This window comes from Camellia sinensis, chromosome 10 (assembly GCF_055761805.1).
Source record: "Camellia sinensis isolate YWXY chromosome 10, ASM5576180v1, whole genome shotgun sequence".
In the NCBI taxonomy this organism is placed as follows: domain Eukaryota; kingdom Viridiplantae; phylum Streptophyta; class Magnoliopsida; order Ericales; family Theaceae; genus Camellia; species Camellia sinensis.
This window is the reverse complement of record NC_138970.1, coordinates 59,007,582-59,024,732: the sequence shown is the minus strand read 5'-3', so window position 1 is coordinate 59,024,732 and position 17,151 is coordinate 59,007,582. Positions and strand designations below refer to the sequence as shown.

Genomic DNA, 17,151 nt, shown 5'->3' with positions numbered 1-17,151 from the left:
AGTGCCATGTTATTCTAGTTAGAAATTCTTTTTATGAAGCATTCCTAGTGAAATAAATCACTGTGTTTGCTGTGGCCCACTACCTTGTTATACAAGACTTATTTGACACATTCCAACATCTTTAAAAATATGAAACATACATTCACTTCCAGAAAAAACACAGATGTTATTACCATATGGTTTCCTGAATACTTCACTCACCTTCTGCGAAGTGCAAGTGATTAAACTCTTGATATTGGATTATAGAATTCCATTGGTTGGTGTTGAAGTTGTTACCTTCAGACTAGTTTGTAATACATGAGTTTGATTCAGTTCTGTCATCGCTCCATCGATCATCTCTGTCAGCTACCTTCTTGGGTTGGATGAAATTCTCATATTGAGTTCCTTCAGTGGGCTACTTTCTCTTATGTCCATCGATCGAACTGTCAAAAGGTGGGACCGCGTATTGTGAATAGTTTGTGTCAGAATAGCCTTCACAGACTGAAGTAGAGGTTTTGCTAGCTTCAAAGCTTGTGCTAGAAACTGTCCATGGAAGACTCAATGATTAATGGTAACACCAGGCAATCTCTGTACAGAAATTCTCTGACCATTTCATGTTTGGCATTTGTACTCGTAGAGCATGTTCTTCACAAAGTGGTTCATTTCTAGAACCAAATTGATCTTCCAAACTGTTCCTTGTACTGTTTTTCTGCCGAACCCGGCAGAGTACCCAATCATCCAACTGTTAAGAAGAAAAGCATTTCAATCAATCTGTGCTTAATGTAAAAAAATAGAAAAATTATCAATATTCTTTTACTGGTATTGAGTTGATATATGAAATGTGTATTGTGTCTGCATGTGTTGTTGGAAACTCATGAGAAGAGGAGCTGCTTAGAGCTTGTTGTAGACTATGCCAATGCAAGAAGTGGCATGAAAGGTTCAACCCTCATGTTGGATCCAGTGATTCATAAGAACATCCACTTCTTGTTAACACTCCATTTGTTTGTGCTGGTGTTTGGCATAACAGAAAACGAAAGTCAACGGAAAACAAGCCTATTTGGGCCAAAAACGTTTTCCGAACTAACATCGTGCCAGTGGCACCGCACTACCACCGCTACCATCACCTTCACCACCACCATCACCACTGCAGCCGCCACCACCGCCTCTCCACCACCACCACCACGAATACAACCATTAGTACATTAGTTTCAAGGATGCAGCCAAACATAGGAAAGTGTTCTCTGAAAGTTTTTCGCTGGAAAATGTTTTTGGCTGAAGCAAATGGAACGTAAATGAAAGCTAGATATCATGCAAAACAACTTACCCTTATGCATTCTTTTCGCTTGGAAGTCAACATCGTTGCTTCAGGCAATCTGTACTCCTGCATGTTCCAGTCCGTCTTGATTCCTCTTGGAGGGCGTCCTCTATAGAACACCAGAGCTTTTTTCACTCCAATTATCCTTGTTCCACATGAACTGCGAATTGGTTTATCAGTTCCCGTAGCTTTCCAATAACCTGAAGCTGTCATCCTATTAGGCCTCACTCTGTTAGGGTACTTCGCATCCCTTGGGGTGAAGAAGTACCATTCCTCCTTGCCAAACAAAGCTTTCCCTGTTTAAAAGAGGGAAAAAAAAAATTTCTTTTTCGTTTAGTAAGTTTGACCGTCAAAACAATGAAAGAAGATTTCAACAACAAAGTGTTGGGTGCAACAACACAGACTTGGTAGCTCCCAAGGGTTGCACTTGTAGAGATCAACTTCAGCTATAATAGCTGCAGGCAGTGAACTTGAGGTTGCTTTGTTTCTCAAATAGTGCACGATGAGCCCCTCATCAGTTGGGTGGAACCTAAAACCAGGTGGAAGTTGAGTATTTGAGTTGGGTTTTTTCTCCATGGTAGAGGGCGTTGTTCTTTATTGTTAATGGAGGAACCTAGGATGAATTAACTACCGATATTATCGAGGGAGGTGTATATGAATTAGAGAGCACAGTGTACTGGTTATATATGGTGTATTCTCATGCAGATTAGGGCATTGATGTTGGCTAATAAAATAGGATTAAATCAATTACATGTGGTGGTTCTATGAAATAAAAGGAAAGCAACCCTTTGTCTTAACTAGTGACTTATTTGTGTGGACAATGATAGGTCTTTGTATATACCATATTTAGAAGTGTGAGATAGTATTGTAGCCTCTAGCTAGAATTATGACCAGTATAATGATAACGTGGCTTGGATCATCTAAGTATAACCAATCTATGACCAGTATAATGATGGGTCAATATGAAGTCTGCTAATTAAATGGCTTGGATCATCTGAGTATAACCAATCTATGACTGATTTTGAGTTGGCACAGCATGGAAGTAATGTGTGTGAAATGTGATAACGTGGTTAGGTTGCATTATTCTTCCATAAATATAAAATTGAATGGCTTGAACACTACAAGAAAAGTTGGCTATGACGACGTTTGAATCAAAGACGTTTTATGAAACGCTGTGGTATATCTCAATAGCCAACACGTTTTTCAAGCCATGATGCCCGTTGATGGTCTGAATGAGCCAGGTCTGTTTTACTTAACAGACACTTAACCCCATTCCAATTACCAAAGTAAAACAATCTCTCATGAGCTGCTCTTCTCTCTCGCGAATAATGTCGATCTCTCTCACTATAGCTGTTCTTCATTGGATACTCGAACTCGATCTTTTTCACTCTAGCTGTTCTTCATCGAACTCTCTCTCTCTCTCTCTCTCTCTCTCTCTCTCTCACACAAATCGAACAAGAAAGTCGATCCTCTTCATCTGATCTGATCTGATCTGATCTCTCAAGTTGATCGAAATCCATACTCGATCTGATCTGATCTGATCTCTCTTGCATTTTGTTAGATCTGTTCTTGCCCTAGCTTTTCTTCATCGAACTCGAACTCGAACTCGAACTCGATCTCTCTCGCAAATTGTAGATCCGAAATCGAACAAGAAAATCGATCTAATCTCATCAAAATCCGAACTCGATCTGATATCTCTCGCATTTTGTTAAATCTGCTGATTAACAAGGTTTCAAGCAAGTCGTTTTTATTTTGTTTTTCATTAACAAGTGTTAATAGGTGTTTGATTTCTTTGTAGGTGGCGATGAAGTGTAGAGATCGGTTACATGAACTTGTAAAGGAAGAGATAGAGAAGAAGGATTCGAGTACGGAGGAGTGGAAGATCGCGATGGAGAGTAGCTTCAATCGCATGGAGAGTAGCTTCAATCGCATGGACAATGAGGTGATATTGTGTGAACTTTACCAATTTCTTGGTTACCAAACACACCAGTGCTCTGACTCTCCAGGTCTGTCCCTTCGTTCTAACACAGCTTCTTTCCTGTTTTAGTTTGGCATTAGTGATATCTTAAAAGAACTGGGGACTCTTTATTTGTCATTGAAATATAAATAAGAGGATTTTTTCTACATGATGATCGAGGATATGATTATTAATTAAGGTTTTAACATAAAAATCATTAAGGAAAAACTGTAAGTTTTAACATTGATAATTCCTTGTAATATGTTAGTTCTTCAGTTTGGTCCTACATCTAATTGTTTTCAGAGCATCATTTGTGAAAACCAGTGCTCATTTTGATATCATCTCTAGCAAGAGCTAGTACGGCTTGAAAATGTCAAGCTAAGACTATTATGAAGTAAATAGGGTCTGTCTCAGCGTCCGTACCATCCCACCGATGACTATGAGTTTGATACAACTGTTTATGATGATTATGAGGATTCATTTGATGATGAGTACCCATCTGGGTTTTCTGAGATCGACTTCTTGTCTGACGTTGACAATGATTATGAATTCTCAGGCGGCGGCAGTGATTATTCTGACTATGGAGAGCTGTTTTTTGATGACTACTAATCCTCTGTTGGGTTGAAAAGCCCAGGGTATGTACTCTACATCCTTTTATCAATTTTTGAGGCTCATAACACTTAAGGGATGTTATTTAAACCCATTATTAGGACACCATTTTAGTGCACAAATTTGAATATCATCAAGCTTCATTGATGAGATTGTCTGTGTTTTGCAGGTGGAGATCGATTGATAGGATGGCTAAAACATAAAGTGGGTTAGGTCTGGCTCTTATTATCTGAGTTATGTGGTAGCTTTTGTCCGTAGGGGGGGTGGGGTATTGTTTATGACTATGTTATGTCTCTCTAGTTATATTTCAATATGACTTTTCATGTTTTGGTTTTGTCTACCTCTGTTTCTGTAGAAAGATATCATTATGATGTGTTTAGTTGGACTTGGTTCTTATTGTGAAACAAATAATATTCGTCTGGTTTACATAAAGAAAAATGCCTTGTAGTTCGAGCACTGGTGTGACAATCCGCCGAAGTTGCCTGAAGAAGCTGTGTTCTTATGTTCGTGCAATGTTATGCAATACTTTATAGCCTATGACAAGACTTTGTACCCATGAATTGTCATTTATACAATTCAACTGGATTTTTAGTTTTGTTTACTCGTTTTAGTCATTTACATATTTTCAGTTTTTCGAGTTCTCTTACTTTTTTTTTCTTTTGACATGCATGACTAGTATCATCACTTGTCTAGTTTGAAGTTTGGCATCTTTGTTACATTGAAAATGTAAAGGTGCAGTTACTTTACAGTACCAATATCATTTACATTGTAATCTCTTTTCATAACAGGCATACTTTTATTCTCTCTACTGTGGAGAAAAAACAAATATGGAGTACTATCAAGAAGCACCTCACGGACAACCAAGTGGAGGCAAGTTTGGCTTGACTTTTTAAGTGGAATGGTTAATATAATTTATTCTTGGCTAACTTATGCACACGTATTCTGAAAGGGATTTGTTTGGGCACAAATGAAACTGCTGCCTATAGGTAAATGTTACAGTTACTGTGCAACTAAGGACATCTTTAGAGAGGAAGGATTACGGGTATTTAACCTTCATTTGTAGACTGGTAATAATGTTTTCTGTTAGCACTACACATAAGTCTGTAATTCTAGGTTTAGGTTGGTTAATTTTCCATCTCCAATTGCTGAAGGATGATATTCATGATATTAATTTTAGATTAAACTGAACCCAATAACCGGCTTTTGAGTTACATCTGCATAGGTGTAGAACAATAGGGCTTGTGCTGTACTTTTGATAAAACTACAATTTTGTATCTTATATTTTTGACAACAATATATATATATATTGTTGGTTTTCTTTGGGTCTCTGCGTGAAGAGAATTATTTTTGGATATTAATACTTGTATTAGCCAATATAGGAAAATAGCATATTCCATCGAGAAGATATAAAGCTTTAAGAAGGCTGTTTTAGGTTTATCCTCTATTGATTTCAATTCTGCTCTCTGGTGGACAATAGTATCTTTGCAAGTTTGGCTGGGCTGTCTTTTATAAGAAAATCAGATTTGGTGTATTTTGGCAATGCCTTGTATTTTTGCCACATTTTATTCATGTTGATGGCTCATTACAGGGTTTTTGGTGTGGCAATGTCCCAGCACTCCTCATGGTTATGCCATATACTGCCATACAATTTACTGTGTTGCACAAATTGAAGACATTTGCAACTGGTTCTTCCAAGACAGGTTTGTTAACAACTCAAACAACATCATCAGAGATACAACTATATTGCACTCTTTGGCAATCTATTCCTTGGGATAATTAGATGTTACCACATACAATTGTAACAAGCCCGCGGGGGACCTCGCTACAGCTCGGACTCGACTTTTCGTAGTTACGGTTCTAAGTCTGAACCAAAGAGTCCAAATCCGGCAAATCGTTTTGAGAAAACAGATTTTTTGAAAGAAGTGCCAAACATGGACTGCTTTGCCAGATACAGAGTCGCCACCTAAATATTTTAATTTGGGAAATTTAGGAAACCCTGACTCGGTGCCAAAAGGCCACGTGTCCGTCATCACCAAAGTTGCCTCGGCTCGGGAACTTGGGTACGATTGGGGAAGGTCACTTCGTGAGCACCCCCGCTCGCCCGGTCATAGACCGGCCTCTACTAATCATGATATCAATTTTTGAAAACATTGTGAATTCTTATTCCGGTTATTAGCCTAGGTTACTATGTGATGCTCGCAGCATATAAATATAGACTGGGTCGCCCGAATTGGAACAAAACATTTCATGTTTGTTTATTTGAAAGTGGTTTGATGGTGCTACCCGCAAGTAGGCTAAGACGTGGATTTGCCACCCTCAGGTGGGCTTAGAAAAATATGATTTTGCCACTATCTAGTGGGCTTAAAACACACATTTGATGAATTATTCCAATTCAAATAACCCAACCTTCACCCACAGGCATTCAGGCAGTTATATCACATAAGCACATAGCCTCATGGTAAGCATGCTATTCATGGCAACACTCACACGCATGCAAGGATGCTAAAGCATAAAACTCACCGAGTACTCCGAGCCAAAATAGAAACTATATTAGAAATCATGTATGATCCTAAGTATACAGAAATGCCTAATGCAACACATGCGAAAATGCAACTATAGTAGGCTCGGCTATTCTAAGATGATATATGAAATGCGACAACTAACATGTATTCAATTTTGAAATTGAAAGTACAATGCAGTTAGTATGATGCGCCGAGCCCGGTGCATGCAATACAGATGAATGAATGCAAAACATGCTGTCATACTGTATGCTAATTTAAACATGCCCTAATCTAACCATAAAAAGCGGATAAATAAAAGGGAGAAAGACGTGGGGTTGGAAGACATACATCACACTCACCTACACTTATTACAGTTGTGCCCTCACTCAGAGGGTCCGAATAAATATACAGTCCGAATATTACAGTCCCGAATAAAAGAATATTACAGTCCGAAATATTACAAAGTTCTAATTAATTAATGAATTAGCTAAGAAAGCAAATAAAACTGGCGTGCGAGCCAGGGACTGCCTTGCTTCTGATGGATGATGCATGCCCGGATTGTCTTGCGCGGAAATCCACCGGAATGCCCCAATTAGCCTCTGTTTACACCTGTCCTTGAAATGCGTGCCAATTCCCAAAATGTTGCTGATTCCTGATTTTGCTGCAACAGAGAGCAGGAGAGGGGCATAGCAATGTATTTGCACAGATATATGCATGTCTCGATCTTCGTGCCACCAATCACGCATACCGAGGCATGATGGCCGAGGAGTCGAAATGCACAACTCAATATAGGATGAATGCACATGAAACTACAGCTAAAACCTAACTCCATCATGGATAATCCGGAGTGTCGGTGACTGGGGAATTGAGACACATTCCGTCACTCGGAGTACGAAATGTACCTCGTTTCCCGTGCCCGGGCTAACTCCTATTCCGAACATGATGCAATATGCATGATATGCATGAAATGCAACTAAGGTACAATCCTAACATACACAGAATGCTACGGAATGACATGGAAATGACAAGATGCAATCTAAGATACTACCTAGTATGCACAATGCTATGAAAATGAGGTGCCTCGAATTGCGTGCACACGGGCACGCAAACCGAGTCAATGACAGATGCAATGAAAATGAGGTGCCTCGAAGTACGTGCACATGGGCACGCAAACCGAGGCGATGATAAAATGCAATGAAAAATGAGGTGCCTCGAAGTACGTGCACACGGGCACGCAAACCGAGGCAATGATAAAATGCAATGAAAATGAGGTGCCTCGAAGTACGTGCACACGGGCACGCAAACCGAGGCAATGATAAAATGCAATGAAAATGAGGTGCCTCGAAGTACGTGCACACGGGCACGCAAACTGAGGCGATGATAAAATGCAATGAAAATGAGGTGCCTCGAAGTACGTGCACACGGGCACGCAAACCGAGGCGATGATAAAATGCAATGAAAATGAGGTGCCTCGAAGTACGTGCACACGGGCACGCAAACCGAGGCAATGATAAAATGCAATGAAAATGAGGTGCCTCGAAGTACGTGCACACGGGCACGCAAACCGAGGCAATGATAAAATGCAATGAAAATGAGGTGCCCCGAAGTACGTGCACACGGGCACGCAAACCGAGGCAATGACAGAATGATATGGAATGACATGGAAATGATAAATGGGCTTATACCAACATGAGTGAGCCTCAGCCACACTCACATCGGATGCCGGCGGATAAAAATAGAGTGCCTCGAAATGCGTGCACACGGGCACGCAAACCGAGGCGGTGCTAAAATGACATGGAAATGACAAATGGGCTTATACCAACATAAGTGAGCCTCAGCCACACTCACATCGGATGCCGTCGGATAAAAATAGAGTGCCTCGAAATGCGTGCCCACGGGCACGCAAACCGAGGCGATGACGGAATGATATGAAATGATATGGAAATGATAAATGGGCTTATACCAACATAAGTGAGCCTCAGCCACACTCACATCGGATGCCGTTCGGATAAAAATGAAGTGCCTCGAAATGCGTGCACGCGGGCACGCAAACCGAGGCGATGCAAAAGCGATGCGAATGACATGAAAAATGCAACATGGACTTATACTAACATGAGAGAGCCTCAGCCACACTTACATAAGATGCCGACGGATAAAAATGAGGTGCCTCGAAATGCGTGCACACGGGCACGCAAACCGAGGTAATGATAAAATACAATGAAATGGCATGAAAATGACAAATGGGCTTATACCAACATGAGTGAGCCTCAGCCACACTCACATAGGATGCCGGCGGATAAAAATGAAGTGCCTCGAAATGCGTGCACACGGGCACGCAAACCGAGGCAATGACAAAATGTGATGAAACATGGCAAAAATGATATGCAAGCATGCTAACGAAATTTCGGCACTAAAATATGGGGGAAAACAGTCCCGAAATGAGGCGAAATGACATGAAATGCAAGGAAATGTCCCGAAATGCAACATTAGGCATCCAAAATGGCCTATAGCTATGCCAAACATGCACAATATGGACATGCAATGCAAAGACAGAAGCTAGACAGTCCCAAAAGATTCACTTTCACAGTTATAAACATGGCCAAACAGCAAGCATAGATAGGGGAAAAATAGCATGCAAGAATAGGGGCCAAAAGAGGGGTAATGAAGCAAGTGGTATAAGCTAAACCCAAACTGAAAAATTTCCTTCTACAACACTGAATATGAACCAAAAATATGAACATTTACAGTATATGGCAACCTCAAAATCAGTATACAAATATGCTAAAAATGTGATGTAAAACGAAGCTCAAAAGGTGCTAAAACATGAAGTGTACAAAATAATCACCAAAAAGAAAAAACGTGTGAATGAAACATGAAGTATAGGCCAAAATAAGGCCATTTTCAGTTCGGACCAAGTTCCAAAAACAGAAGCAAAGAGGGCTATCAACTCATGCAAAAATGAGGCCAAATAAGGGATTGAACTACAAGTGACACATGGAGACACCAAACAAGGTTGAGCCCTTCTCCAATGTTGAAGAGGGGCTCAAAATAAGCCTAATATCAGTTTACAACATGCTCGAAAATAAATTTCTCATGGGTCAAAAATAGCATGCAAAACTATGACATACAAGATGATCAATGAAGCAAGTGTATTATGGAGGGCTCAAACAGGGTTGAGCCCTTAATGAGAAGTGAAGATGAGCTCAAAATATGGCCCTTTTCAGTTAGGGCCGGAGCTTGAAACCAAAAGGAAGTGGGGTTTAGAAATAGATCAAGAAAAGGGGTCAAAAGGATAAAAGTGTTACTCACCCTTGAAGATCAATTCTTTGGTTGCTTCTTGGACCAAATTTGTTGCTTCTTAGCTGCTGGAATGCCTTTCCTTGCTCTTGAAATGGAGTGGTGGTGATAGAGCTTGGTGTTGTAGTGTAAATGGTGGTTAGGGGCTTAGGGTTTTTTGAAGAATTGAGAAGGAAGAAGATGGAGATAGCTATGGAGACTTGAAGAGCAAAGTTTCTAACCCTTGTCAAGAAGGACCTCAGCTGGTTATATGGACAAGAAGATGGGTGTAAAGGTGGGGCCAAAAGGAGGCAATCTTTCCCCACAAAATATCCCCGAATTGGGATATTTTCTGGGGGGAAACAGCTGGACAGCTGTAAAGCACACACAGTGAGGAAGCAGGCCGGCCCATTGCTTTGGCTGCAGGTGGCTGGCCGGCCACCCCCCCTAGCCGGCCGGCTAGGGGTCAAAAGGTTCAATCAAATTTGGTGGCCGGCCACCACATGGTGATGTCCCCCTAGGTCTCCTCATCATAACCATGTGGTTCAAAGTTCAAGAATGTGGGTCCAAGTGGTTCAACATTGGCTCGGAAAGAGGGGTTCAAAAGGGTCAATTTGAATTAATGGCCGGCCATGAACTTTTAGTGGCCTCTCATGTGTGTACATCACAGATATGTGGTTGAAAGTTCGAGAAAATAGGTCCAAGAGGTTCAACATTAGCCCGGAAGAAAGGGGTCAAAAGGGTCAGGTGACCTTAATGGCCGGCCATGAACTTTTAGGGGCCTCTCAGGTGTGTAGATCACAGATACGTGGTTGAAAGTTGGCAACGCTAGCTCTAAGGTATTCAACATTAGCCCGGAAGTGCGAAAAAACGGGCGCCGGGAGGCTCGGGAGGAGAGATAACTGGTTGCTGCAACAATTGCTGGCCTCCCACCCTTCAGTGACCTTCCTCGGGATAAAACAGAGGTACCTGCCAAAAATGAGCGAAAACCGTTGCAAAACGAATGTTCCGGAGCCAAAACACGCAGTTCGGGGTCCCGGAAATGGGGTGTTAAGCACCGAAAATTGTATTCGACCTCGAAGTGGGTTTCTCAGCCCCCAGTGTCCCTCAAAATAGATGAAATGATGTATGCCAAAAATCAGAGCAATAGGAGATGGTTAAGCGGTCCCGAACCGAGGCACACGGCCTGACGGCTCCGAAAACCGGGAACCGGACTCCGAAATGGGCAAAATGGCCTACGGCCACCAAATGTAGCCTACGGACATTGAGAGATGGTCTACGGGACCTCTCCCTCCCTTCAGGAAAAGAAACAGAGAAAACCGAGTCTGGTTCGCAAACCGAGACAAGGCACAGAAAAGGGTTCGGAAGTCCGGAGGCAGGGCTTACGGTCGCGACTCTGAAACTTCTGAAACGAGCACATTATGCAATATCACCAAGCGCTCAATCGGTGACGTCTGAGTCTTAAGGTCGGTCAAAAATGGGGTGTCTACAACAATCTTTTTTTCACTTTCCAAACAGGAGCTATATTCCTCAGCTAATTATTATTATTTTCAGCTAAATGCAATTGCCTGTATTTGATGTTATTATTCTGATTAACTACATACAATTGGATCTCTAATGATTTGAGCTTGAAAAGTGGCTTTTGGTTGTTTAACTATTTAAGGAATTATTCTCATTTGTCATGGATGGCTGTGTTCTAAATGTATTGTGTAGTTTTGGTCACTGGAATGGGACCAAATGACTACATGATGAATTTTCCGTAGCAATGCCTAATGCGATTCTTGGCATCGTGCTTGTTTGTGGTACTAATCTTATAAATTCTGATATAAGCTGTTTGATTGTGCAATGTTAAATGTCAAAACTTCAGTTAACACTAGGCATATGCACATTAGTAGGCCTGATCTTTCTAGTATTGGTCTCTTACATGCCATATCCTGGTTGCTGTTTTTTGTGATACAGAGGATCACATTCATTTAAGTCCGTATCTTTCTTATATCAGTGGAGCATTAGCGGGATGTGCAACAACGGTTGGATCATATCCATTTGATCTTCTACGAACCAGTTTAGCTTCGTAGGTGGGCAGTCGTCATTAGCTGACTATTGCACTTATTATGTAGCTTATTCTGATGGATCATGCAATCATGCACAGACATGAACATTGCGCGAGCACCTGACAGAATGTTGGGTGAGGTGAGAGGACATAGCTCAAGGTGAGATATGCTTATGGAACTTTTTTCAAATTCTCACATTTGAATTCTGCATTGGCATAACTTCTGTTCATTCTTGTAGGTGTATGGCCTCATCATTAGTACGGACTGGGTTTGTAAGGGGTTCCATGACCCAAGGAAATGGTTGTTATCAGCACAGGTGTATAAATAATTGGCTGGAGGTATAATTTGGACCTTTAACTTTAGTTTTTAATACAAGGATTCTAAGCTCATTTACGTTGAATAGAATGGCCGCAACGAAACATTGTACGAGTTCGATTTTGAATTTATTTCCTTCAAAGAATGCTACTGATACCATCTCTTTTAGGACCATTATGGAAAAATTGTCTTTACATTGAAAAACCAATTCCTTGGCAAAAGTATAATTATCTTTAAATTATAAAATTTTCCTAATCATGATCGACTGAGCCGCATCGTTTCTTCATTTATGTTCAGCAATGAGTTAAGGGCTCACTTTCGAACTGCATGTTGTCAGTTTTTTATGTGATATTCCAATGTAACTGTGAACTTTTTTACTTCTTTTTAGGTTGTTGTTGATGGTGTTTGGAAAGTGTGTCCTGCAGCTGCTACTTCATTCACTTTTCCCTCCACAAATCCAAGATCCAAACACAACCTAAGCCAACAATACAGGGTATGGGGTGTACACATAACTTTAGTAGCTTATCCTTATGCAATTGCATTCCATGTCGTTGAATAAGTTGTAAGTTCAACTAAAACCATTAAACTAGATGTTTCATAAGCACACACTGGATGTTTCATAAGCACACACTAGAGTCTCATCTAAATCAAGAACCACCTGTGTGCAGTGTTGCATGAATCAGACTTGAAATATATTCAGTAATGAGAAACTATAACACAACAGCGAAACATTATAGTAGCAGCAGCAGTAGACTAATATTAGTAGTACAGTAGTACTAATACTATTAAAGCAAAAGGTAAATAACACCTTTATCCTACTTCCACATCTTCCCTTCGCTAACTCACTAAGTTGAATGTGGCTTGCCCTATAGTTCATGATCCTTATTTTTCTTTTTTTTTTCTTTTTTTTTTTTCTCTCAATGAAATTGGGCAATTGCATCTCCACTTTTGTCCAATCAACCCTAATGATTAATTTTGTTCTTTCTCTTCCTTTTTGTCTTCTTGAACGAAAACTATATAATTAACTGGAGAAAGTAAGCTAAAAAGTTAGCAAAGGGTGAAGGAAGCTTCATAGACACAAATTACCCAAAAAGAAACCTTCATAGGCACACACAGACACAGGTGGTTTCATGTTGCCATTCAAGATTTCAACATCTCCTCCACTAAAATACAATCTCAATTAAATTTCACTTCTTAGCATCAGAAAATATTGAATTTTTAAACGTCAACTCAATTAATTATTTATTAATTAGAATATCAATCTTTTCTTAATGATGGGTTTCCCTTGCCGAAGGCCCATAAAGAGGTTGTGCAATAATCAGGCAGTCATTTACATTGATAGTAACATTTTACTCCATGTTGGGAGCTAGCTTACCGAGGCAAATTACCAATTCTTTATGAACACACAATAAGATAAAACATTGAGCAGGAAGGAGCAGGTAAAAGGCCCTTCTTATGTAACCTCAGTAAAAATCATTTTTAGCAGCAAAAATCCATTTATGGCATACATAGGTTGTGCATGATTGATAACCATGTTTGCAAATAGAGTATGGGAACAATTACCAAAAGCAAATTACATTTTTGAAAGGCACATAGTTCAACCTCATTGTCAAAATCTATAATGCAACAATTACTCTTTAGATAGTAAGTACTCACTGGATGGAAAAAATAATTCTTCTACCATATTCTGATCTAGACAATATTTCTAGTTAGTTCACAGCTTCTTGTATAATTTTTTTTCCTCAGCCCCCGTCCCTTCGTTGTCAGTCCACATGTCCCTCACACTCACTAGTCTTTATTTTGTTTGCACATAATCATACCTTACCTAATAACAACTTCATCTCATGTTTCTTGTAATGAATTAATAATACATTTCTCGTTAGAAACACATTCATTTCTTATTCTTGTCTTTTTGGCATGTCCATAATTCATCTGAGTCTTTAGATTTCAAATATGCTCATTTTATCAGCAACTGTTTTCTTCCTTCTGTGCCATGAAAGCAAGACCAACCTTCTACCAGTTGTCTTCAATTTAATAAACATTCATAGAGTTGGAAAACACTAACTGCAGCAAAACATCAACAAAGTTATGCAAATAGAGACACATTTGAGAGTAACAACTAACATTTGCACCAGCTCTGGCCGAGGCGCTTAGGGACAGGGTGTTTGGTGTGGATGATTCTGAGAGACAATTGCATATAATTTACCTTGCCAATGACATTCTATTTGACAGGTACACTTCCAGTGCTATGCCAAATCTTAGTTCAACATAAATTTGAGTGCTGTTGAAATGAATTTGATTTTGGCTGCTTTTCTGTGTGTGAATACCTATTGCTTTATTTTCTTCTTCTTTATTACATCTATTGCAGGATTCTTATTCACCGATATTTTCTGCCTCTTAAATGCTTCCGCTGCTTCATATCTCGTGGTGTCCACTGGCTACTCGAGTACTTTATTACATCTAATGCAGGATTCTTATTCATCAATGAAGGTTCAATTTGTGGACTCCTATGGCCTGCAGATCCATGATTTTGACATTCTTCTTTCATATTTGTAGGAGATGAACCTGTTGGTTGGGGCAGATCAAACCAGGAAATCAGTTGGATGATTATATATCTAGATTGAATGCAATCCTGTCCCAGAAGGCTGCTGGCATTCTACATCTACAAAACCGTTTGGCTCATTTTCAGAGACGTCTAAAGGAGCATAATGTTCTAGTGTCTTCTACAGATTGCTAGACCAGTATATGTAATTGTTTTCTATGTTGTAGATTTCATTCTTTTTTCAGTGCTCCAAATACTGTGACTAATATAATTAAAATAATATTAAGATTTTTTTTTTTTTTTGCACAATGATTGTGGACTATCATTTGATATGATTTTATTATTTGAGTGGGAGTTATTATTTTATATTAGTGTTATTCAGTTTTATTAGAGGTATTTTTTTTAGTTCATTCGCATAAAATTAGCACAATTTCAAAAAAAAAAAAAAAAAAAGGATACCACGGCGTTTTAAGAAACGCCACCTACACCTATAAATCTAACGGTCATATTTTTCAAAAAAAATATAACGGCGTTTCAAAAACGTCGCTAAATATCATAGTGACGTCATAGCACTGTTAGATAAGACATTTGGCGGCGTTTTCAAAAACGCCGCCTATACTAATATAGCGACGTTTTTCAAACGTCGTAAAGTTATAACGACGGCCGCGTCATCGGCGTTTGGTACTAAACGTCACAAAAAGAATTAGTGACGTTTTTAGTACTTATAGCGGCGTTTTTTAAACGCCGCTAAAAGTGAATTTTCCTGCAGTGGAATTATGACCAGTATAATGAACTAGGCTCTTTGTGACGTTTATTTAGCCTTAATTTTGTTTATTTAGCCTTAATTTTGTTTGGTGGGAAATATTTTTCAGTTGGATTGAAGTACCATGTTTGTTTTTCAAAGTCGATCAGAAATTTGATGGCTAGCATTGATTTATTCTCTTATGTTACATGTATGAACTGGTTAATCAAACATCTTCCTGAGAGAACTAGGAGTTATTTTCTGCATTCTTTGGTCAAACATCCATGAAAAAGCACGCATTGAGGAGGAAGTTTCCAAACCAACATGGCTAGCCTGTTGGCCAAGAGTCTCTACACCTCGCTAGGATGCACGAGGTTCAACTCTTCTCACATTTTGTGGGTCATTTTTCCGTTCTATTTGTTTGGAGTTTTCTGGTATTTGTTTGGTTTGATGAGCTTGTTTTATGATTTTGGCTACATGTTAGATTTTATTTGTAATTTTCTTGTTATTTATCTCCTCCTACGTATTGACCAAAAATAAAAAAGAAAAGAGTTTCTGTTGGTATTGATTTGATGCGAAATGATAGATATATAAAAGCAGATGGCTAGAATTAGTCTCAGCAATATTTTTTATTTGTAAAATATTTCAAAATCAAAAGCTTCAAAATAATTTGCTTTAAATTCAATTATTGGATTCATCAAGATAAGATTTTCAGAGCATATGTGAAGGAAAACTGAATTCAATTCTCATTGAAAAATATCTGTAATACAGAGTATATTTATACAAAAGATATCTAACTAACTAACAGATCCTAACTACTTCTAACTAATTACCATCAGTTACGATAACAGTTGAAAGGTATAACTGTCAGTGAGGCTTGAGCTGATGAACCTTGGGCTGAAGTTGAATATGATCTGGTAGTGATGCTGAAGTTGAACTGGCATGAGCTGCAGCTGAGCTTGAACCTGTGATTGCATTTGATGCACTAGAAGGTTCTTCAACCTTGATATCCTTAATAGCCCCCTTCAAGCTGATGAGAGAAGAGCAGACCATAAGCTTGGACTGAAGAAACTGAAACCAAAAGGCTGACAACAGCTTAGTAAAGATATCAACAATCTGATCAACAGAGGGAATGTATTTGAGAACAAGGTGTTTCTCAGCAACCTTTTCACAGATAAAGTGGCAATCCACCTCAATATGTTTTGAACGTGTGTGAAACACTGGATTAGAGGCAAGTGCAATTGCTGATAAGCTGTCACACCAAAGAATAGGAGGGCAGGTAGTAGGAATGAAAAGATCATGAAGAAGCATCTATAACCAGCTCAATTCAGCAGTACCCTGAGCAAGTGATCAGTATTCGGCCTCAGTACTTGATCTAGAAACAGTTGGTTGTTTCTTTGCAGACCAAGAGATGATATTTGAACCAAGATAGAAACAACAACCTAAAGTAGATTTGCAATCTATGAGATCCCCAGCCTAGTTAGAATTAGAGAAGGCTTGTAAGGTGAAAGAACTAGGACGAAAAACCAACCCATGAGAGAGAGAGCCCTTAACAAATCGAAGAATTCATTTGACCAAAGCAAAGTGACCATTTGTAGGAGCATGCATGTATTGACATGCTTGATTAACAGCTAAGGAAAGATTTGGACGTGTAATAGTAAGATATTGCAGTGCTCCAACTAAGCTGCGATATAATCGAGGTTGAGCAAAAGGAAGAGAAGTAACAGGATTGAGAGGAGGTTTCATGGAGCTAGGTGTAGGACAAGATTTACAAGAGGTCATGCCTGCTTTGGCAAGAATATCAAAGGCATATTTCTGTTGAGATAAGAAATAAGAATCCCCAAGAGATTGAATTGAAATTCCC

At 39.4% G+C, this 17,151-nt stretch overlaps 2 protein-coding genes across 12 annotated transcripts; one reads left to right on the top strand and one right to left on the bottom strand.

Moving 5' to 3' along the window:
• Positions 1–345: 345 nt before the first annotated feature.
• LOC114267271 (NAC domain-containing protein 2-like) lies at positions 346–1,870 on the bottom strand. Its single transcript, XM_082890089.1, has 4 exons — positions 1,699–1,870; positions 1,304–1,590; positions 611–721; positions 346–522 (listed from the first exon to the last, which is right to left on the bottom strand). Exons 1-4 carry the CDS (start codon positions 1,868–1,870, stop codon positions 346–348), a joined length of 747 nt encoding a protein of 248 aa, XP_082746215.1.
• Positions 1,871–2,410: 540 nt separating this feature from the next.
• LOC114267272 (mitochondrial thiamine diphosphate carrier 2) lies at positions 2,411–15,103 on the top strand. Of its 11 annotated transcripts, XM_082891469.1 has the most exons (12): positions 2,411–2,535; positions 3,093–3,300; positions 3,808–3,886; positions 4,030–4,093; positions 4,649–4,730; positions 4,847–4,902; positions 5,449–5,560; positions 11,597–11,664; positions 11,755–11,847; positions 11,927–12,026; positions 12,392–12,496; positions 14,560–15,096. In XM_082891469.1, the coding sequence occupies exons 5-9, from the start codon at positions 4,688–4,690 to the stop codon at positions 11,809–11,811; spliced, it is 336 nt and encodes a 111-aa protein (XP_082747595.1). In that variant the 5' UTR covers positions 2,411–2,535; positions 3,093–3,300; positions 3,808–3,886; positions 4,030–4,093; positions 4,649–4,687; the 3' UTR covers positions 11,812–11,847; positions 11,927–12,026; positions 12,392–12,496; positions 14,560–15,096. The 11 variants fall into 11 exon arrangements, with proteins under 11 accessions (XP_082747595.1, XP_082747592.1, XP_082747588.1 ...); XM_082891466.1 differs by adding an exon at positions 14,139–14,235 and having other exon boundaries at positions 4,649–4,902; positions 11,597–11,847; positions 14,560–15,103; XM_082891462.1 differs by adding an exon at positions 14,074–14,235 and having other exon boundaries at positions 4,649–4,902; positions 11,597–11,847; positions 14,560–15,103.
• The last annotated feature ends 2,048 nt before the right edge of the window (positions 15,104–17,151 follow it).